At 42.5% G+C, this 22067-nt stretch overlaps 1 protein-coding gene across 4 annotated transcripts in view; it reads right to left on the bottom strand.

The window, feature by feature from the left end:
- The window catches only part of PACSIN2 (protein kinase C and casein kinase substrate in neurons 2), a 52183-nt gene that overhangs the window by 4219 nt on the left and 25897 nt on the right, over window positions 1-22067 (bottom strand). For 2 of the 4 annotated variants that reach the window (XM_048499435.1, XM_048499437.1), the window contains exons 3-9: window positions 20791-20947; window positions 14144-14379; window positions 11574-11729; window positions 7638-7813; window positions 6326-6446; window positions 5209-5214; window positions 2281-2396 (exon numbers count right to left, since the gene is read on the bottom strand). In XM_048499435.1, the coding sequence (XP_048355392.1) occupies window positions 2281-2396; window positions 5209-5214; window positions 6326-6446; window positions 7638-7813; window positions 11574-11729; window positions 14144-14379; window positions 20791-20947 (968 nt within the window). The remainder of the gene's footprint in view (window positions 1-2280; window positions 2397-5208; window positions 5215-6325; window positions 6447-7637; window positions 7814-11573; window positions 11730-14143; window positions 14380-20790; window positions 20948-22067) is intronic. The other 2 variants (XM_048499436.1, XM_048499438.1) reach the window with 1 other exon arrangement.

The raw sequence follows: 22067 nt of genomic DNA, 5'->3' as shown, positions 1-22067 counted from the left end.
AATTTCTAGCTGGTTTCTTCTAAAAATGCAGTAGCATTTTTACCAAAACTACAGTTTGGGAGCTTTTTTTCAGAAAGAGTAGCACTCAACCACACTCTGAAGACCAATTTATGTTATGAAAGCAACTTAGGCCCCTTCCGCACATGCAGAATAATGCACTTTCAATCCGCTTTCAATCACTTTGCAGCTAGATTTTACTGTGTGGAATAGCAAAATCCACTTGCAAACAATTGTGAAAGTGAAGTGGATTGAAAGTGCATTATTCTGCATGTGTAGAAGGGTCCTGTGTGATCTGACAGGTGAGCCGTGTTTATCCCTTTAAATCTAACACTCCTGAATAGTTATTTATACATTACTTATCCTGGACAGCGACTAAAATTCACCTCTACACAAGTTTAAACCCCCACCCCCCTAAATCCACTTTCCCATACAGTTTATTTTTAATAGAGCAAAAATGATAATAAAACATTATGGATTAAAACAAAGCTCTGTGGGGGTTTCATTGGTCACGGGGAGCACTACGTTCCATGTCCTCATGGGGAATGGTGATTTCCTATAATACATGGAGAATATTTCCTGACTTGTGGAACTGTGGCAGCCAGCCTCAAGCAAGCTGCTGAAAAACTACCTGCACAGCCCCTGAACTGCTCAAGGCATCATTCCTTTGCCAATGAAAGACGGGACAGATTCTGCTCCTTTCAGACTGTGATGCAAAACAGACAGCAGCACAAGAGTTTTTACAGCTATCAGAACGACCGCACCTTAATAAACCAGTAACTGGGGGTATTTTCACTTAAGACATTTTGTGTTACTCCCAAGCAGTCTTGATCAGTATAGCATACGATCATGAGGATAACCCCGATATTAGGTAGCTCAGCCAGCAAGTCCCATAAATGATGAGATCTGGAATATTGCCCTGATGTGGATGTATCCATGATCATCTCATTTACTTCTTAAATTGGGTCCTCTCTGGTAGGGGCAGCCACGACCATTCACACACATACCAAAGAATTCCATGTGAACTGGTCCCTAGTGTTCCCTCAATGAGAGGTGGTTAGCTGCCCACTATTTAAGTTAGAGGAAACATTATTCTTCTACCTAATCTAAGAACATGTAGCTTCCCTGTGAAGCCCATCTTAGCACTGTTCACAAGTGCTTCTCAGAAGGACAAAAGCTGTTTAAGCTACAGTGGTTTAAAATCTAGATTAGAGACCAAATGCAAATCTGCTTATTACAGCATTCTGGATGATATCTGTCACTCACTGTTTATATATTTTCTTATACTATCAGACTATTACAAAAGCCCTACACCAGCTTGGTGTAGTGGTTAGCATGCTGGACTAGGGAACCCAGGTTCAAATCTCTACTCTACCACAATTTCGGGCCACTGGTTCAGTTCTTGCCATCTTCAAGTGGATAGTTTCACAGCTGCAAGCCCAGAAGAAAACATCTGCAAGACAGCCTGAATTATGTATGTCAGGGTAAACAAAGCGGTCCTAGGCCTGGTGTAAGTCAGTATAAAACTGCTCTCTTATCCATTTCTACCTTCACCACTACCATTGAAAGACCGTTCCTTTCATGTATTATGCTGAAACCTAACCAAACATATGCTGCTGAGCATTTTTTGATGACTGTTTTAAGTGGTGGACAGAGTAACCCAAAATAAGCCATGTTTCTGTAAAAAGATTTGGATCTACAACACTCTTCTTTACATAGGGTTTTGCTTCAATGCTTTCTCACAACCCCATTTGCATCCAGCAAGCCAGAAAATTGCTGGAGTAAGTCTCTGGCCCCTTCGCACATGCAGAATAATGCACCTTCAATCCACTTCCAATGCACTTTGCAGCTGGATTTTACTGTGCGGAACAGCAAAATTCACTTTCAAACAATTGTGAAAGTGGATTGACAGTGCATTATTCTGCATGTGCGGAAGGGGCCTCTGACTCACACACTTCCAGCCAAATCCCTACCCAGACAGGCCGTTCCACCTTCTAAAAATATCCTTTCACCTTGGGAGATTAAAGGCCTTAAAATCTTGTACAGGGTCAGGGGAGATTTTGTACCCAAATAACGGCAAGGTCTCTAAGATCTGTCATATGCTGCCTCTCGGGGGAAGCAGGAGAAAGTCTCGGGGATTAGCACGAGCACACAAGACTCTTTGAGGACAGCGATGGGGAAAAAGTGTCCTGATGTGTCCCAGATCTCTTTTTTCCCCCAATGTGCTATCCGAAAGCTCAGCTTTTAATCAGCACCCTGAAAGGCCATATCAGACTTGCCAACCTGCTGTTTTTGTTGTGCTGGTCTCCCATCTGGTTAATGCCAGTCAGGGTCACGCCATCTGTAGCCTTTTTCTTCTCTCGTCTGCTGAGAGTGCGGTTCAGGTCAGCTGACCATTCCTGCACAAAGACAGAAATAAACATTAAAGCAACTATCTTAAGAATTGCATGTCAAACATGCAGAGCGGAAACAAACAAGATTTTAAGCACCTTTGCTTCTCCCATTTCTGCACATCGTCTCCCCACCCCCATGCTTGAAAGTTGGAAAAACCACCGCCACCTCACTAACTGACTGCAAGCTATTGTCGAAGGCTTTCACGGCCGGAATCACTTGGGTGCTGTGTGGTTTCCGGGCTGTATGGCCGTGTTCTAGCAGCATTCTCTCCTGACATTTCACCTGCATCTGTGGCTGGCATCAGATCCTCTGAAGATGCCAGCCACAGATGCAGGCGAAACGTCAGGAGAGAATGCTGCTAGAACACGGCCATACTGACTGCAAGCTGTTTATGGCCACGTAGTTTGAAAATGAGAGGGAAACCATAAACAGGTCAGGCTATATATCAATTTGTAAAGCTTCCTGAAGTTAAAATCAGCCTTCAGTTCAAACACTCAGCCAGACAGGCCCCTCCTTTACTTCAAAGTCGTCAAGTTGTAAAAAAGACGTGCCTAAATGGTTTTTTTAAATAAAACAAAGTGAGAATAAATTGCTGAGATATCCTCTTTGAGATAAAGTGTTGACAAAACAAACTCCATGCTAAAACAGAGCATCTCAACCTGGCTATTCCTCAGCACCAAGACAGACACACACTGTTTTAAAAATTGAATTAAAAAAGATCTTTAAACATGTTAATTGGATTACCGTATATACTCGTATATAAGTCGACCCGCATATAAGTTGAGGCACCTAATTTTACCACAAAAAACTGGGAAAACTTATTGACTCGTGTATAAGTCGAGGCTGGGAAATGCAGCAGCTACTGGTAAATTTCAAAAATAAAAATAGATACCAATAAAATTACATTAATTGAGGCATCAGTAGGGTAAATGTTTTTGAATATTTATTTCAAAGAGAAACAGTACACTAGCTCTGTAAGTGGAAAAGAGGGTCAACAAGAACAATATGGTACCAACAAAAACTTTAAAAGTACAAAAACCTTAGCTTTTTTGTAAGGAAGGGTTTTAAACAATGGATCTTACAATAAAAACTGGAATGAACATGCCTGTTCACTGTGACTCAAAACTACCCTGCTTTTCAAAAGAATAGTTCATTATTTTAGTGTACATATTTTTAAAATTGCACATGGCAGGTGTCATTTTAGAAGGAACATCAGTCCACATCGTAACCTGTCAGGGAAGGAATGTTTATGTTAGCAATACCAACATTTCAGAGTATCTTTGGGAGACCCTCCTGATGATACCACCCAGGTTTGGAGAAGTTTGGTTCAGGGGGTCCAGGTAGCCCTATCTGCTATTAGCTTCCATTGGAAACAATGGGAAATGGGGGCACCCCCTTTGGGGGTCCATAACTTTGGACCCCTTGAACCAAACTTCACCAAACTTGGCTGGTATCATCAGGAGTGTCATCTGATGATACCCTGAAATTTTAGTGCTGCTAGCTTAAAAACTGTGCCCCCTGGCAGCCAACAAAATAAAAACCCTAAAATATTTTTAAAAATACACCTGATTCGTATATTTTAAAGTCGAGGGGGAGGGGTTTCAGCACAAAAATGTGCTGAAAAACTCGACTTATACACGAGTATATACGGTAGAATTATTTTGTGATTTCCAATGTAATTTGCACTTTTGAAAACAGTCTGGATTAACTATGTCACAAAGATATACTCTCTTACAATATCCAGTGGCAGAACAGAGGCCTGACAGCGTACCGGGCGTGTGTGTGTGTGTGTTTCCCCTATTACCCAGTGAGGCATCAATTCAATTTCACTTTATTACAGTCAAAGACCAGCAAATTACAGTCAGGGACCGACAAATTCTATAGCATCACCAATTAGTAGGGTAGGAAGATGATTCCTGTTTTGGGGCTTCCTACAAGTTCAGCCACTGTGTGAACAGAATGGCAACTGGGCAACAAAGGTGGGAGGAGGATCCATCTCTTCTCCACTCACACGCAGACACACACAGAGCTCCATGAAGGAAACATGAGATAATGAAGCCTGTTAAGGTGAAAGCGTCGTTTTCCTACCCTGAGGCTTACTCCCTTACGAGGCCACTAATCCAGGGTAGACAGGGTCCCAGTGACAATTGCATTCACAGGAAAGTTCTGTAGCTGTTTCTTTCGTAAAGTCAGGCTTCTATGCTGCTTTTTCAAAGCGAAAAGAAGGGCTGTTTTTCTTGCTGACAAAAGTTCCTTGCGAAGAAACAGCAGAGGACAAAAGGGCAAAACAGCACCTCTCTCATGATTTCTCTTCTTGAAAAAACTGCATTTGCAACAGAAGTCATTTAAAATTAACACAGAAGTAATGGAATTGTATGGGTGCTCTTCCCTTATCCACGACAACTTATAATTGTTTTTCTCAAAGCTACCTCAGTGACCAGTCTGAGAATGTGAACTCTTTTGTGGGGTGGGAGAGGGGAGATGCCCTGCAGATTTAAATCCCTCTGCCCTGGTCAGTGATAATGGCCTACTGCTGGTACTATTATGTATCAAAAACAAGAATATCTCAAATCACCTTTCAGCCACTACTCCAAATAAGTACAATTCCCCACATTACTACCAAAAGCCAAGCACAGATACATTCCATGGAAGACTGTCAAATTACTTAGGAGCATGCTTTAACAACAAGATTATACAGAAATACATGACTAGCAGGCTGAAAACAACTTGTACAAGCAGCACAAGCTTGGCAAGTTTTTGTGGTCATTTACAAAGCCTGAACAGTATGAGTAGTTTATATAGCGGTCTGAAACTTACTTCATCCTTGTTGCATGAAAAGCAAACAAAACGTTAGTTAGAAAAGTTATAAGTTTTATTTAAGGTATTTGTACTTCAGAATTCAATGCCTTAACTCTGCTCAAATGCAGAACGGATACAACTAGACCCATTCCCACCCTTATACTTCAAACAGGATGAATTCAGAGAATGTTTTATTAATCTTAATCTAGTGAATTTCAAAATGAGGCTGCTATGAAGTATGTTGCCTAAGAATGGAAATTTTGCATTAGTGAGATCACCCAGGCAGAACATTTTGTGTATGATGTACCCTCAGAAGTCTATATCTAATTGAATTCTTACAACTTAATCACCTTGTATTACCAAGCACCTGACAACTACCGTGTTTCCTCGAAAATAAGACAGGGTCTTATATTAATTTTTGCTCCAAAAGATGCATTAGGGCTTATTTTTAGGGGGTGTCTTATTTTTTTTCCATGATCTTGTGTTCCCCAGATGACCAGATCACTTGTGCTGCGGAATAAGTAACTAGGGCTTATTTTTGGAGTAGGGCTTATATTTCAAGTATCCTCCAAAAAATCATGCTAGGGTTTATTTTCAGGGTAGGTCTTGTTTTCGGGGAAACAGGATATCTTCTACAATTTAAAATTTGAATTGATACCTAAAGTGACTGCATTTGGACATTTTGGGGATAAAAACTGGCAGTCAGGCTGAATGTGCCTTTACCTGGCTTCTAACCCATCCCTCCCACCACCTCAGCCTGCACAACTCATGATAGACTTAAACTTAACTCCAGATACCCATGACATGTGAACGGAGATCATCTTCCTTCCACAATCGTGAGTTATAAACCAAGCAGACCACCAATGTGTAAGGAGAAACTGATTTTGATAGAGCAGCATGCCTGTCCCCTCCTCCCTCCTGCCCCGCAAACTGTTGTACTATGACTTTCTTCTGGGTCTTGTGAAACAGAGGAGCGTCTTCTCTCAATCTAGGGATAGTATGCACATTTTCCTCTCCCCACAGGCACCAAACAGAGGAATTTCAGCTCACTTCTGGATCCTCTTGCCATTAGTGGCACATGCAAAACCGCCTTTAGGAAAAAGCTTTAAAAAGTGCCACAAGTTAAAGTCCTTACCTCAAACTGTGGCCAGTTCATCGACATGCCTGGACCATGATTGGCCCTGAACCACCTCAGATCTTCAACAGCATCAGCTCCTTTGATGTTCTGCTCCAGTTCGCAATAAATATTTTTGTAGCTGCAAATAATGCACATCAATTTAGAAGTCATCACAAATCTGGTAGCAAGAAAACTAACAGCGTTAATTTTTTCGATCGTAACGTACAATAATATTTAATTAAAACAATAAAGTTCATTAGCCTATAGTAAGTAATTTCTCTTGCAAACATTTAAATTCCTGATGAGCCTGGATGCTTTATAACTTCCCCTTGCAGAACAGTATAAGCACAGGATTGCACAGTATCCACCGTCTTAGAGAGAGAGAGAGAGAGAGATCAAGATACAGCAATCTTAGCCCAGCAGGAGACAAATTCTTAATGCACAATGGACACATTATTTTATTGCTAACGATGAAGGTGGGGTCATTGCTTGTGTTATTAGATTGCAGCACTTAAAAGTGATGAAACCGAGTCTAACAACATTCCTGCAATCCATTTCAGCATAACTAAAAACAAACTCTGTGGAGATAAAGGCAGTGCTCAAGCATAGCACTCAAGTAACTCTAACACACACCGGCAATATTAGCCTTGGCTCAATGTACGCAGCAAGAGGGTCTGAGCACCCTGGCTCCACCTGTTTGCCAAGTTGTTTGCATAGTGTGAACATGAGGAAGTGATACTTCCCACCCACCCCACCCCGATCCCAAGTAATCAACAACATTTGGAAAGCAGCTGATCACAGGAAGGGGATATATGTTGCACCAGGCAGAAAATTCAGCAATCCGGGGGGGGGGGGGGGGCAGGGGCATGCCTGCTATCCCTCCCCACATGTTGAGTCAACACAGAGACAGATTGACTACACTGGGCTATCGTTTCAACTTAGTAATATATGAGAGAGGAAGGAGAGAGGCTACCTGCTTTTACTGCCTGGTTCTTTTACATGGCACAATCTTCTGCCTCACTGGGCCACTTGGTCCTTTCACAGGTTCTTATCCCCCATGCTTTTCTATCTTTGGCCAATAGCCGAGACAGCCATATGGAGCCTTCTGGGATCAGAGGAAAAATGCCCCCAACTGCCAGATTCCTGCAGAACAGCCAGAGTTGCTTGCAGGCACTGCCTGTGAGCATCCCTGTGGCATTCAAACAGGATGCTGGGCTAGAGGGACAATTGGACTAATCCAGCAGGGCTACCCAGCTTCTGATATAACTGATTTTCATTTTTCTTCACACCGAGACTTCAGTGTGACATGGCTTGTGCTTCACACATTTACCTTCCAATAGTAGATAAGTCCAGATGTTTCTGAACTTCCAGCAGCACTTCTCGGAAAAAACGGAGGCGTTTTTCTTCAAACTGCTGACATTGCTCAAAAACTTGCTCCATGTTTTCCATATACTGCGGTGTTGCATTGTCCAACTCTTTAAGAGATTTTTCATACTTTTCTTTTGTCTTAAAAAAAAAACAGGCATATTAACTTACTATGAATACCAGATTGTCAACTGTGTAGTTAACCTAACCGATGCATATGCAGCAGACTTTAACAATAAATATTTTGTAACATTCAGAATATTTATATAGTATTGTTAAATTTTGTTCTCCCTCTAAGGAGCTCACAGTGACATACATGTTTCTCTCCCTCCTCTATCACAACAACTTTGGGAGGAGGGCTACGTTGAGACAGGAGATGACCCAAAGTCACCAAATTAGTTTCATAGTGAGTTCTTGGTGCTAGTTTATCACCCTAATCACTACATCACACAAAAATTAAAATTCTATGCCATGCACCATTTCCCAAAAGGGATTCATTTCTCTTTACTTGGAAAAGACCATTTTGATAATGGAATTGATGAATAAGGAGGCGAGTTTGGATCTATACCCAACTTTTCTCAACCATAAGGAGTCTCAACGTGGCTTACAACTCCTTCCCTTCCTCTCCCCACGACAGACACTTTGTGGGGTAGATGGGGCTGAAAGAGTTCTGAGAACTGTGATTAACCCAAGGTCACCCAGCAGGCTTCATGTGCAGGAACGGGGAAACAAATCCTATTCACCAGATAAGAGTCATGTGGAGGATTAGAAATTAGGCTGGAGTTGGGTCAGTCAGCTCTGACTGTAAGCAATAAAGGACAGTTAACTTGTTATTGCGGCAGCAATCCAGGACATAACAAGAAAATTGTATCTCATGTACTACTCAGATTTTTTTTCTCAAAAAGCAAGAGGGAAACAGAAAGACTCTACTTAAAGCTAACAGACAACCAACATCTAAAAGTCTGATACTGTCTCAAGGGAGCACTAAAGGCAGCAACTGAAATATTAATTCAGGGGCTACTGCACATATGTGGAATGACAGAGACTTCTTTGAAACATCAGATGAAGAAAAGAAAGAGAAAGAGTATTTAGCAGATGGGAAAATACTCTGTGCTAAGGGGGCACTGGCTCTAGTCACTGTTTTGCAAAATCCGGTACAGTGAAATCAGAGAACATCTTGTTACTGTCTGTATGTCCCGATGCTAGAAAATAATCTTATCTCCCTAAAAGGAAACTTTGTTAGTGAGAGATGTTTTGTTAGTGATAAAACTGATTGGATCACCAAGGGCAATTTGAGTCGTGATTTGTATAAACTTAAATATCACAGAGAAAAGGTAAACCTCATCAAAGAGTGCAATCACCAGAATTGTTCCAGGTTGTGGCACAGAGAATTAGGTCATAAAATGATGTGATAAGGCTAACTTGAAAGGAATAACGGAAGGCATGCTAAGTGCTTGTCCAGAGAAGGGTGAGAGTACGCTGTATCAAAACGAAGGGGACTATACCAAGTTCTAACAAGCATGGCACAAGCCAAACTCACCCGCTCTCTCACTGAAATGCCCAGATGTACGCTTCTTTAGGCAAAGTTACCTGAGAATTATTGAGAAGAAGCAAGCAATATCACTACCTACCTGCAAAACTGACTGCCTACTAAGGACACCATTTGAACTGTGGTATCACCTTCTTTCCCAAGCAAAAGAAACCTTTACGATCAGTCCAATGTTTTATAGCAAGTCCAATATTTTAGAGCAAGTGCGGTGTTAGCGGTTAAGAGAAGTGAACTCTAATCTGAACTGGCTTTGATTCCCCACTCCTCCACAAGAGGACGGACTCTAATCTAATGAACTGGATTTGTCATCCCCCATGCCCACAAAACAAACAGAAAGTCACTTCTGAAATCAACGAGTTAAACAGTTAAACATTTTCCTATTCTAGATCAACAAGGAAAGGGTCAGTAGCCATGAGGGACATGGATTCTATGTTTTACCAGTGTCTTTTCTGGGAATTCAGAAAGGAAAGATGAGAAACTGTCAGAAGATGGACCGCCCTCTACGCCCCCCCCCCTTCCAGACACACACACACACCCTCAGCAGACTTTCAAGCTTTTTTCCCCAGAAAGAGCTTCTTCCTTTATTATTAAAAGCCCTTTTTTCCCAAAAAAGGGCCACTCTGCCAGCATAAGCTAGATCAGAATGTTGTTTATTTCCTAAATAGGGAAACTACACATCCAAACAAGACAGACCAATTGGGAAATGCTGAAAATCTGTCAAGCTGTGGCAGAGGAATGGCTGACCAAGAGGGCAAGGCTAAAATTAGGCCTAAAAATTATCAGGATTCCATAAAGGCATACCTCCTAAACAAGGTTCTGATCTGATCTGACACTTATTCAGTTTTCAAAGAATTTACAAGCAGAGAAGACAAGTTTTCTGAATCAGGTTTACTGTTTGGTGAATGCAGTTTCTAACAGGTATACACACCATACTACTAAAATACAATAGCTTTTGCTTTAGGGTTTAAAAATATTGGTGTTAAATACAGTAGAATCTCGGTTTTCGTTGGTAATCCGTCCAAAAAGAATCGATGAAAACCGAAACTGATGAAAACCGAAGCAAACTTTTCCATAGGAATCAATGAAAATCAAATTAATCCGTTCTAGGCACTCCAAAAAACATACCAAAACCACATTTTTGGTGAATAAACATAGTGTTTAATGCTGAAAACAGTAACAAACAAGAACATTAGGACCAGCTTCAGCGACAGTGGACCAATGTTACACCAGAAAGCTGTCCAAAGAGATCTGTTTCTGATGCCTCTTTATGATTTGTCTGAAATGGGGCAAGACATTGTCATTAAACAAGTTGCAGACACGGCCTGCAACAGCTTTGTACAGGTGATTTTTCTCCACAAACTCCTGCACCTTACTGCAAATAGATGAAAACCAAGGCAAATCAATGAAAAGGGAGACAAATTTTTCACTGAAAAAATCAATGAAAACCGAAGGCAATGAAAACCGAGGTTCCACTGTATACATTCCAGTTCAGGCTAGAATTCATGTTCTAGTTTTTCCCTTGGTATCTCATGCAATATCGGACTTTCACACATAACTTAAGACAATGGGGTGGATCCAACCATCCTCCAAGGAGCCTCCCTCCAAATTAAATAGGTTCTTCCATTTGAAGAATTGCCGTTCAAGCGAGAGGAAGGCTTCATACTTTATTAGGGTGGGGTGATCGTATCCATCCCATAATTCATCCAGTTTTATTACCATTTTGATTCCTAGCTCTGATTTTGTCTTAAGACTCTCAACAAAATCAAACCCACTACTCAAGTTAATCCTAGATATTTCATCATAATGTACTTTCCTAAATGGAGCAAGGAACTGGTTTTTCATGTAACTGGGAGGGGGAGGGGGCTGGAGGGAGTGTGATGGGCACAGTGCTACAATACACAGTGCTAGTCTGCACCAACGAATGTGCTCATAGCATAAAACAAATACGAAACAATTTTGAGCCTCACTCCAGGGATCACTCCCACAGCACAGAGCAAACTGTACCTTACTGACATAGCATAATGCAGTGGTTCTCAACCTTTCTAATGCCGTGACCCTTTAATACAATTCCTCATGTTGTGGTGACCCTCAACCCTAACATTTATCCATTTTACAGATGGAGAACACTGATGCAGAGAGTCTTAGGTGACCCCTGTGAAAGGGTCGTTCGACTCCCAAAGGGGTCCTGACCCACAGGTTGAGAACCACTGGCATAATGGAAGCAATACAGCACACGATCTGTTAACCAGCGTATTTGATCACTCAGAACTCCCATTCCAAAAGCTTTTAATGTATGGCTATCTGCCCTCTTCCGAAACCAAACTGTAAAGCATCTCAGCGCATCCAATTTACCTTCAGCACATCCTGTTTGCTTTTATCCATTTTGTCCTGCAATTTCTTCAGCTGTTCTGGGTTCAGGGTTGGGTCAGCTTTACTGTTAGCCTCTCTGGATACTGCAAGTTTTTCTTCTTTGCAGGCCGCATGGTATGCTTTCTTGGAAGCTTCCACCTAAATGGAAAAGATCATTTAGTATTAAAAGTGCTTCAACAAGTATTAAAAGTGCTTAAAAAGATTTATTACAGAAAATTAACATTGTTTTAAGACTCATGGAGATCTTTAATTTTTTTTAAAAAAAACCCTGCTTTCTAGGACTAAAAAACCAACACATACAAATCAGTTTAGATACACACAGGAGAGGAGAGAGAGCATGAGGACAGGAACTTACCTTTGGCCCTTTACTCCTTTCTCTTCCCTAATGGCCAGTGGCAGCTCTTGCTTTCACTCCTGACCACCACCACTTATTGCCCCTTTCCTCCACTCCACAATGGGTCTTTGACCACTATCACGGGGCCTCCAAGCTCCCTTCTTGATTGCTGCTGCCTGGTTGGCATGGGTTTGTGTACTCTTCTAAGTTCCCATAGCCAGCCCATTGGCCTTTCTTCAGCAATGACTAAATGTGTCCAGGTGTTGCTATCAACATTTGGAGAATGTACCCCCAAATTAGCAACTTTTAAAAACAGCCTCGCCAGCTTAGGTATTAACACTGGAATTGCAGACCTCTAAATTATAGCTTTTGCCTTCTTGTGCTGAATTGCCTATCTGCATGATTGTGAGCCCCGCGCAGTTAGGTACAGGGATAAACAATGGAACACTACCAATTGTTCCAAAAATAATAATGGATTACAACAGGAGTAAGTTTCCCACTTCCAGTACCAAACTGTAGCACCATGCCACTTGCATCATGACCTTCATTTTACAATTAAGTTGATTAAATCATTAAAAGGCAACTGACTGATCCATTACATTTTAAAAAGTGTGTATGTTAATTTAGAAAACAATTATGCCACCTCTCCAGAAACCTGTCTTGGGCAGCTTACAAAATTTAAAATAACAAAGTAAAACATTAAAAGATATTAATTAAAATCCAGGATTTAAAAAACAGCCCTGAATAAAAACAAACCATTAAAATAGACCGTGGTCAGCTCAAAACAACAGTTTCCAGGCTTAAGCAGTATTAAAAGATCAACCACTTAATTAAAAGCCCGAGTTAACAAGCATGTTCTGGCCTGGTACTTAACAGAAAACAATGCAGGCACTGGGTGAGGCTCAATAGGGGCATTTCATAAGTATGGTGCCACTACTGAAAAAGCCCTGTCTCCGGTTGTCACCTGCCTCATCTCCAAAGTAGGCAGATAGAGCAAGGGCCAATCTTAACTACACGAGCAGGTGGTCCTTCAAGTACCCTGGGCTTTAAAGGTAAGAACCAGCATTTTTAAATTCTGCCCAGAAACAAACAGGCAACCAGTATAAATCTTTCAGCACCAGGATTATACAATCCCTGCATCCCACCCCCAACTATATCCTGGCTGCCGCATTTTGGACAAACTGAAGTATCTGAATCATTTCCAAAAGCAGCTCCACATAAAGCTAATTACAGTAACCTATCCTGGATATTAGGGGCAGAGCGAGGGGAAACTGCGCCTGGTGCACATGTGCACCCGGCCCCTGCCACGCCCTGTCCGCCCCGCAATGCCCCCTCAGGGGTGCGCACCTGGTGCATGCCCCCCGGCCCCTTGGCGCTACGCCACTGCTGGATATGACCAAAGCTGGATCACTGTAGCGAGATCCACAGCTGGCTGGCATATCAGCCAAAACTAATAAAAGGAACTATTTGGCACAGAGGAGATTTGAAATTCCAACTATAGGGCAGGATCAGGCCATACTCCCAAGCGACAATTCTGTTCCTTCAGGGGAATGATATCCCCTCAGCTGTTATGGAGAAATAGAGCTACTCCACATGCTGGTGACAGTGCACTCCCAGTGGGCTCAGTTTAGATGTTAAATAGCATCGCAGACAAGAGAGAATCCTGCAGGATCTCACAGCATTAGAGCCGTGGAGCTGAGCGATAGTTGGCTTATTTGGCTACGCAAATAAGCGTGGAACCTGTGATGCACTGTATCTCCCATTCCCAACTTACAACCCAACTTCCTTTAGGTATAAAAGGATATTTTATCCAAGGATGCATCCTTAATTTACCTTCATCTTCTGAAAGGTGCTAACTGATAAAGACGAGACTGCTATGGTACAGAAGCCTGAGGGTCATAGGAACACTCTGTGCTATGTGTACAGGGCAGAAACAGGGCAGAAAAATCACATCACATGGCAAGCTTTGTGGTGCAGACACAAGCTGGCCACGTAGAGCAGCAGCCCCATGTCTTCTGCAATCTACTTCTGCCCAGAAAAGAATGAACTTGCCCATCTCTCGTCCTTCCTGTCCCTTATAGTTGTAAGGCTAGCCGCTAGACGGTAAAAAGGAAGATATGAAAACAACCAGACAAGATGAAGCAGGAGGCTGGGTGACCTCCTTATTCTGAACCCTAAGTTGCAGAGTTTGCTAAGGCATTTATGGTGTGAAGCTTACCTCTTTCATTTTTTTGGCCCAGGGCTTCTGGGCTTTCCTAAAGCCATCTTCTGCTTCTTTCATCTCCTTAAATCCACCTATCATCTGCTTGTGAAAGGCCTCCTTTTGCCAGTTTTTAATCTTTTCATAGTCTTCATTCATTAGGGCACCTTTTACATCAAGGTGTAGCTCGCTCACTTTTTCCGCTTCAAGCATAAATGCGTGCCAAGCCTTTTCAACTGTTCCATACTGAGGACCTGAATTCAACCAAAGATGAAAGTGTCAGCAAAATCAGAAACTTTTAAACCACTGCAGTCTGAATTACTAATGAAATAATAATTTTAAATTAGGAAGAAACAGAATCTTTGGCTCTTGCAATAAATAAAGTTTCCCCATCCATGTTACAGTATCATGGCATACCAGTTTCAAAGTATAAGAAACCACCTAAATGAATGGATTATTATTCCAGTACACAAACTCTTTTGTCTCACAGGTCTGGAAGCATTGCTTCCAGATAACCCTACATCCTTAAGCAATTACTCTCCAGCAACAGTGGACTGCCACGGAAATCCTTGGGGTGAATTCCTGCCATGACTGCCTTGGAGTAAATCCCTGCCACCAGTCTGGAGACCCTCTCTCACCTCATAAGAACTTAATTTACTAGAAGATCCAAGAGCACTAACCACACTATAAAAGACAAATCCACTAACACAGTGGTCTTCAACCCACCCACTCTCAGGTGACTTGTGAAGCCCCTACAGAGCTGCCTTTCTCTCCGCTGCTTTTTTTTTTAAGGACCTGCTGCTGAAAGCACAACAGTGCCACACCTTCCACTTTTCTTGCACACACACACACACACACACACACCAAGAAGAGCAAACAGCAAAGCAAAGTCATGTAGCAGTGGAGGGAAGTCATGTTCCCGGTGTCTTCCTCTTCCACAACATGACCTATTGTGCATTTACAACTCAGTGGATCTCATGCTGCCGCTTGGGGTTAAAAAAAAGTTTTATTACTTTTTAAAAGCAATGACATTACTGTCCACATGAACAGACTCTAGAATAAAACAAAGTCTTTGAACAGAGCCCTGCAGTTCCTTACACAGCAGGAGGAGGATATGGCATGTAGGTAACTTCATACTGTGCAACTGGATGCACTGAGAGCTGGGTTGGATAGGGGTATGGCCGACGAGGAGCAGAGAGTGGGCAGGGAGGATTTAGTGAAGACTGGTACAATGGGCAGGGGGAGCTACATTGCAAACCAAGGTCTGGTGTAAAAGGTTGTGCCATTTGTTGAGGATACACGGAAAAGTCCTGGGAAACGTTGGGTGGGACTCCAGGATTGTATGACAAGAAGGGAACTGAATGCTGGAAACTTTGCCTGAGTTCTTTGAGCTCCCTCTTAAACTTCTTCCTGTGGTTCTGGAATCAGATTTTGACCTGTGTAATAGACAGGTCCAACAAAATAGCCGGCTGACAAATTTCTGGAACAGTCACATAGTATTGCTTTTGGAAGATATTCTCCAACGTCTTCTGTTGCTCCAAGCTGAAAGAGGCACCTGCTTTCTTTTTCGGTTGCTGCTGGGGGTCAGTTTTTACTGGCAGAGGAGGAAAAGAATCTCCAGAAGGGGCGCTCGTGCTTTCCTGCTCACGCCATTCATTCACACCGGTCCAGTTGCTTTCAGTGGCTGTGATTATGACCTTGGAGGAGGCTTTTTTTTTTTTTTTGACTAGGAGGGCCCTGAATTCAGTGGTGGCATTCAACTAATTTAACAACCGGTTCCGGTGGTAGGATTCAAATAATTTAACAACTAGTTGCATACAAGCACCATTTTAACAACCGGTTCTGCCGAAGTGGTGCGAACCTGCTGAATGCCACCACTGCCTGAATTCCTTCGGGTGTAGTTTGACAAGTGGATCTCAGTGTTGCGGAGGGGTGGTGGTGGTAGGTAATGGTCTTTGGCCGCTTGGGGTTAAAGGTGGGTCCTGGGTCTGAAAAGATTGAAGACCATTGCTCTAACTATGCTCTCACATTTCAACAGTGCTCTTGTGCCATTTACATTGGCTAAACTGGATGGTCTGCACATGGGATTACAAACTGACACAAATGAAGAGAGGGAGGGAGGGAGGGAGGGAGGGAGGGAGGGAGGGAGGGAGGGAGGGAGGGAGGAAGGGAGGGAGGGAGGGAGGAAGGAAGGAAGGAAGGAAGGAAGGAAGGAAGGAAGGAAGGAAGGAAGGAAGGAAGGAAGGAAGGAAGGAAGGAAGGAAGGAAGGAAGGAAGGAAGGAAGGAAGGAAGGAAGGAAGGAAGGAAGGAAGGAAGGAAGGAAGGAAGGAAGGAAGGAAGGAAGGAAGGAAGGAAGGAAGGAAGGAAGGAAGGAAGGAAGGAAGGAAGGAAGGAAGGAAGGAAGGAAGGAAGGAAGGAAGGAAGGAAGGAAGGAAGGTGCCTCGCTGTAGAATAGTCTTGCCTTTGTAGAGATGCTTGTCAGGAGAGCCAGAACACAGAGAACATGGGTCATGGACCCAGCTGAGCATATAGTAACCAAGAAGCCTATTTCAGTAGACTAAATGTAAGTCTCCCAATTCAGCCCAACCCGAGATATGGCCCTATACCTTGATACAGCTGATCTAGCCACCTGAATCCACACCATAGTAACAACAAGATTAGACTACTGTAATGAAGTGTACATCAGACTCCCCTCAATACCAATCTGGAAATTCCAATTGGTGCAGAATGTCATGGCTTGGCTAGTATCAGGAGCTAGACAGAGCATGAATATCACTCCCATTCTAGTCACTCCACTGGCTGCCCAACAGCTGCTGGGATCTATTTAAGGCACTGTCCATCATGCACAAAGCCCTTCATGACCTTGGATCCTCATATCTGCAGGACTGCCTCTCCCACTATGCAATGCCACAACATCATCTGAGCAAGGTCTTCTTCAGGTGCCAACCAGCAAATGGGCAGAATCAACAACTGCCTCCGTTGTGGCCCTCACCTTATGGACTGGTCTGCCTGAGGAAGTCAGGAAGGCTTCCACTCTCCGAGCTTTCCACAAACTATGCAAAACTGAATTATTTAAGACAGCTGTTCTATGCAGGCAACAGAATTGCACGGTACTAAATTATTCACATAGTTATTTGGATGAAGAATTAGGGACTGTGATCAATACTAGTGTGTTTAGCTGGCTTGAATTAGAATCATACTATGCAATGTTTGAATTATTTAATATGCCATTTTAATACTTATGCTTTGCTTCACTTCTGTTTTTAGATTTCTGATTGCACCTACAATTTTAATCCTATTCTATTGTTTACTGAATGTCCTATCCTGTCAATTATACTGACCCACTCCGCGTAATCCACTTTGAGACAAGTGAGAAAGACCACAAATAAAATAAATAAAAACAAACACATAAATAAATAGAATAATATGGAATCAAAAGAGGGGGAAAAACTTACAAAATTCTTCAGTCTAGAGAAGACCAAATTGGAGAAGAGGAGAAAAATACTGAAGAGTATTTAAGACAATGAAATATGGAAGAAAAGCGTTCTCTAACAGAACTTTTTAAGGAGGATATTTCTAATCGTTGGCGTCGTAAACAAAAGAACGGAACAGGAAACCACAACTTAACCACCCTGGACATGCACACTAGTAGGAGACTTAAAAGGGAGGAGGATTTAATGCCTAAAAACCTGGTATGTTCCAAACTGAAACTGTGTGCAATCACAGAAACCAAAGTTGTGAATGTGTGGGGTCAAAGAAGCAACAATCATTTGTCATGTCACATTTATGCACAATTATTCAGATTCAACCTACTTGGGAATACCCATATCAATGAGGCGGTTTGTTTGTAATGGTTTGGAGGGCATATCTGGTTGGCCCTCATGTGAAACTATATAAACCACTGATCTAATCCAGCACTGCTCTTCTTATGGCTAAAGTCCTTGAGCTTTTTAATTTAGGGGGGAGAAAAAATAACTATGAGTCCACATAATGGTAGTATGAGGGAAGTTAACAGAATTATTTCTCCCTCTGTCTAGGCTTTTGAGCTCCAGTACCTCAGGCCCACATCAAGCCTGGCTACCAGTAATGACATGATAAGACGCATGTGGGAGGAGACTTGAAAAGATCTGTCACTTCTGTGTGCAAGAGACCACGTGTGGAACTGCAGAAAAGGCTATCCCAAAGGTCCAGCAAACCACTCCATCTGCAAACCTCTGATGAGGGGCGGGGCAGAAGCTCAGGATTTATAACTCTCAATAGCTTAGCAACCTTTCTATATTTTTTCCCTTAGGCTGAATTCATAGAACTGGAACTGTATTTTATTATGAAGCTGTATAATGTAGAGATAAAGTGGATTTTAAATTAAGGCGCTTTGACTTGATTGCTATTCACATGCTCTAGACTACTTGCAATGGTACAGAATAAACCCAGGGATGTTGTATTTCTAGACAGCGACAGGGAGCAGGGGATGTTACTGGAGCTAACCCAGAGGTGGTGGCAGTGTTATCTGAAGGAGAACTCCAAATCCCACCCTAGAAGGGAGTTGGTGAGTTTAAAAAAATGGCTTTTGGCCCAGGTTAGAAGGAGAGCTATTGTTTCACCCAACTCCTTGATTGCTACTTGCCAGAAGGGGCAGGAAGAACATCCTGCTGGAATGCTAGGCAGAAAAACAATATAGTTCAGTAATTCAGTATGACAAAATTCCATTGTGGTAGGCCTTTACCCAGTACACTGGGACCATCAGGTAAGTTGTGGAGTCCTACTTGTTTGCACTGCAAGCTCTCCTATAACAGAAAGATGTTGTACATTGTATATTCCTCCCACACAGAACTCGACATGCTGGACCCCCTTTGTTCTAGACTGCTTCACCTGGGTCCCAGTGCCTACTTAGCCCTGCTCCCGCCATTCATTTAAAAGTTTTATGATAGTATTTCAATGAATTATAAATGCTCTTGTATCAAAGTACCACATTCAATAATGCACAAAATAATGCTTTTGACAAAGGCAGCACGTGAAAATGAATGATAATTTTCATACTCGTTTGGGACTATATTCTAATGTGAAAGCATTCAATTTTCTCGACTGTTGCATCTCAACTGACAATACTAACATCTTTTTCTGAGACAAAGTACAGCATTTTTTTCTGCCTTTTGGAAAGACCTGTTGCTGGTGCTGCACGCAGGCAGCACCAGCAGATGGCGAGAAATTCACTCAACCATGGGGATGATTCCTTCATAGGTCTGACTTTTGGCTTATTCCACACAACTGTATACATCTTGAGGCTTGGCTTGTGTTTCCTGTCCCTGATACTCTTAGTCTTCTGCCCGCAGACCTGGCCATGACACTGGTCCACCCCCTCTTCATGTCATATAACTGATGTCATGTTCACACAACTCAGTGGGTCCAGGTCTAGAAAGGCCAAAGCACACTTTAGCATGGTGCTAATTCAACATGAGCCAACATGAAGGAAATGCCCTTGTCAGGTGCAGCATACCTCTCGCTACCAGACCTTTTATGCCCTGCATCTTGGAGGAAAGGCTTAGGGAACTGGGGATGTTTAGTCTGGAGAAGCGAAGGTTAAGGGGGGACATGATAGCTATGTTTAAATATCTGAAGGGCTGCCATGTCGAAGAGAGAGCAAGCTTGTTTTCTGCTGCCTCAGAGACTAGGACATGGAGTAATGGATTCAAGGTGCAGGAAAAGAGATTCCACCTAAACATTAGGAGAAACTTTCTGACTGTCAAGGCTGCTCGACAGTGGAATTCACTGCCTCAGAGAGTGGTGGAGTCTTCCTTTTTTGGAGGTTTTTAAACAGAGGCTAGATGAACATGTCGGGAGTGCTTTGTGTGTCCTTGCATAGCAGGGGGTTGGACTTGATGGCCCTTGGGGTCTCTTCGAACTCTATAATTCTGTGATCATTTTGGCCTCTGAAGGAAACAGGATGCTAGATGAGCTGGCCTTTGGTTTGATCCAATAGGACTCTTGATATCAATTATAGCACCTTGGTGAGGGAGAGGAAAATGTAAGTAGAAGAGCCATGGTTTGACAATCCAATTAAAATAAGACATTATCAAGGTGATGTATCATCTAAGCTTCTGTAAGTATGAATGTCCACAGGGTCTAACGATAGCTGTACCAATTATAGGTATAATATGATATTCACTATATTTGTCAGTCCTCATAACTCCTGGAGTTTTTGTTTTAACCCTTCCTCTAGACCAGGGATATCCCACTCTGGCACTTCAGATGTTCATGGACGACAATTCCCATCAGACCCTGCCAATTGGCCATGCCAGAATGGGACACCCCTGGTCTAGACTATTGGGTGAGGGGGAGAAAGCAGTTATACTTGACTACATTTTTCACTGCTGGAGTCTTCATATTTCTATGTATGAATACAAACCAGAATACTAAATGGGAGACAAGGTAGATACCATTCTCCCCGCCCCACCATTGGCCCTCTTTCCCTCATTATGTTTTTAATCCTAGAACTGCAAATGGAATTGACCCTGAAGCAAAAGATGGGAGTACAAATATTTCACAAGCAAATAAAGCAGGCTTTTCGGGATTATTTAATGCTTCTGTACAATCAATTAAACTACCCTAAGATAGTTAAGTGGGTTTGTATTTTGTAAATCACAGTACACATGCAAGGTCTACTTACCTTTCTCTACAAGTTGCTTCCACCTTTTTGCCCATTCTGTTAGCTGCTGAGCATAGGACTTCTCTATTCTAGCACGCTCATGAATACAGTTCATGAGATCACTGCAAAGTCTATGACCATCTTCAATGCGTTTTACCGTCCGCTTATAATTTCCAACCTAAAAAGAATAATATGAACAGAGAAACCTTTACGGTCACGAAAGCCAAAACAGTACCAGTGTCTTTTTTTTTTTAAACAACAGAACACATGTAATTGGCAGACAACCTTATATTTACAGAGACCCCTTCTGCACATGTAGAATAATGCCTTTCAAGCTACTTTCAATGCACTTTGCAGCTGGATTTTACTGTGCAGAATAGCAAAATCCACTTTCAAACAACTGTGAAAGTGGACTGAAAGTGCATTATTCTGCGTATGCGGAAGGGGCCTAAGATGCATTACACTTTTGTGTGTAAAAGTTTAATTTGAATTTCCTAGAACACTGATATCCTGGCCACTTGACACATCAAATCCTGCAATCTGGTCATCTATATAACAAGTGTCATACGCCAGGAACCAAGAACACTCTTATGCAGATGACAGCCTCTTCATTGCCTCAAATGACAGCAAAGGGTGGAGGAGAGCAGCTGCTATGAGAAATGCACATTATTAAGGAGAGGAACCTCCTGGCCGAGAGCCACACTTTAAAAGCAACCTAACCTTTGAGCAGTTATGTGTTTTGCTTTGTTTTAATTAAGCTTGTAAATATTAGCCCTGTTCATTTGTTTTAGTGCATTTCTGTGCTACCTCTCTAGGGAACTCACTGGAATTCCAAGTGAAAGCAAAGAAAACTGATCTCTTGAGCAAAGTACAGTGTTTGAATATGAATATTTCAGATGTTTAAGTGGAGGGGGGGGCAACCTTCTATATTAGGTATATCCTGGGCCTTTTTGTTACAGAAAACAAACACTTGAAAAAAGTGGGAAGCACACTTACAACCCCCCACATCTCTGCATGTGTATTAGATTCCTGTCAGTACAAATCTTTTTTCTGCTCAGTAGTAGCTCTATGTTGGGGCTGGGGGGGGGGCGGGGTTAGGGAGAGAGGGGCCCCCTCCGCACATGTAGAATAATGCACTTTCAATTCAATTCTGCACAGCTGCGAAGTACATTGAAAGTGGATAGAAAGTAGTCCCCGCACAGTTTCACAGGGAGGCAGGGCCATCCCCAGGGCCATATTATGGCCCGTTCCCCCTGTGTGGCTGCGCAGGTGGGAGCTGGGGGCTGTGATTCTCGAGT

This window comes from Sphaerodactylus townsendi, linkage group LG06 (assembly GCF_021028975.2).
Source record: "Sphaerodactylus townsendi isolate TG3544 linkage group LG06, MPM_Stown_v2.3, whole genome shotgun sequence".
Lineage (NCBI taxonomy): Eukaryota > Metazoa > Chordata > Lepidosauria > Squamata > Sphaerodactylidae > Sphaerodactylus > Sphaerodactylus townsendi.
The sequence above is the reverse complement of the archived record's forward strand: the minus strand, read 5'-3'. Positions and strand labels throughout refer to the sequence as shown.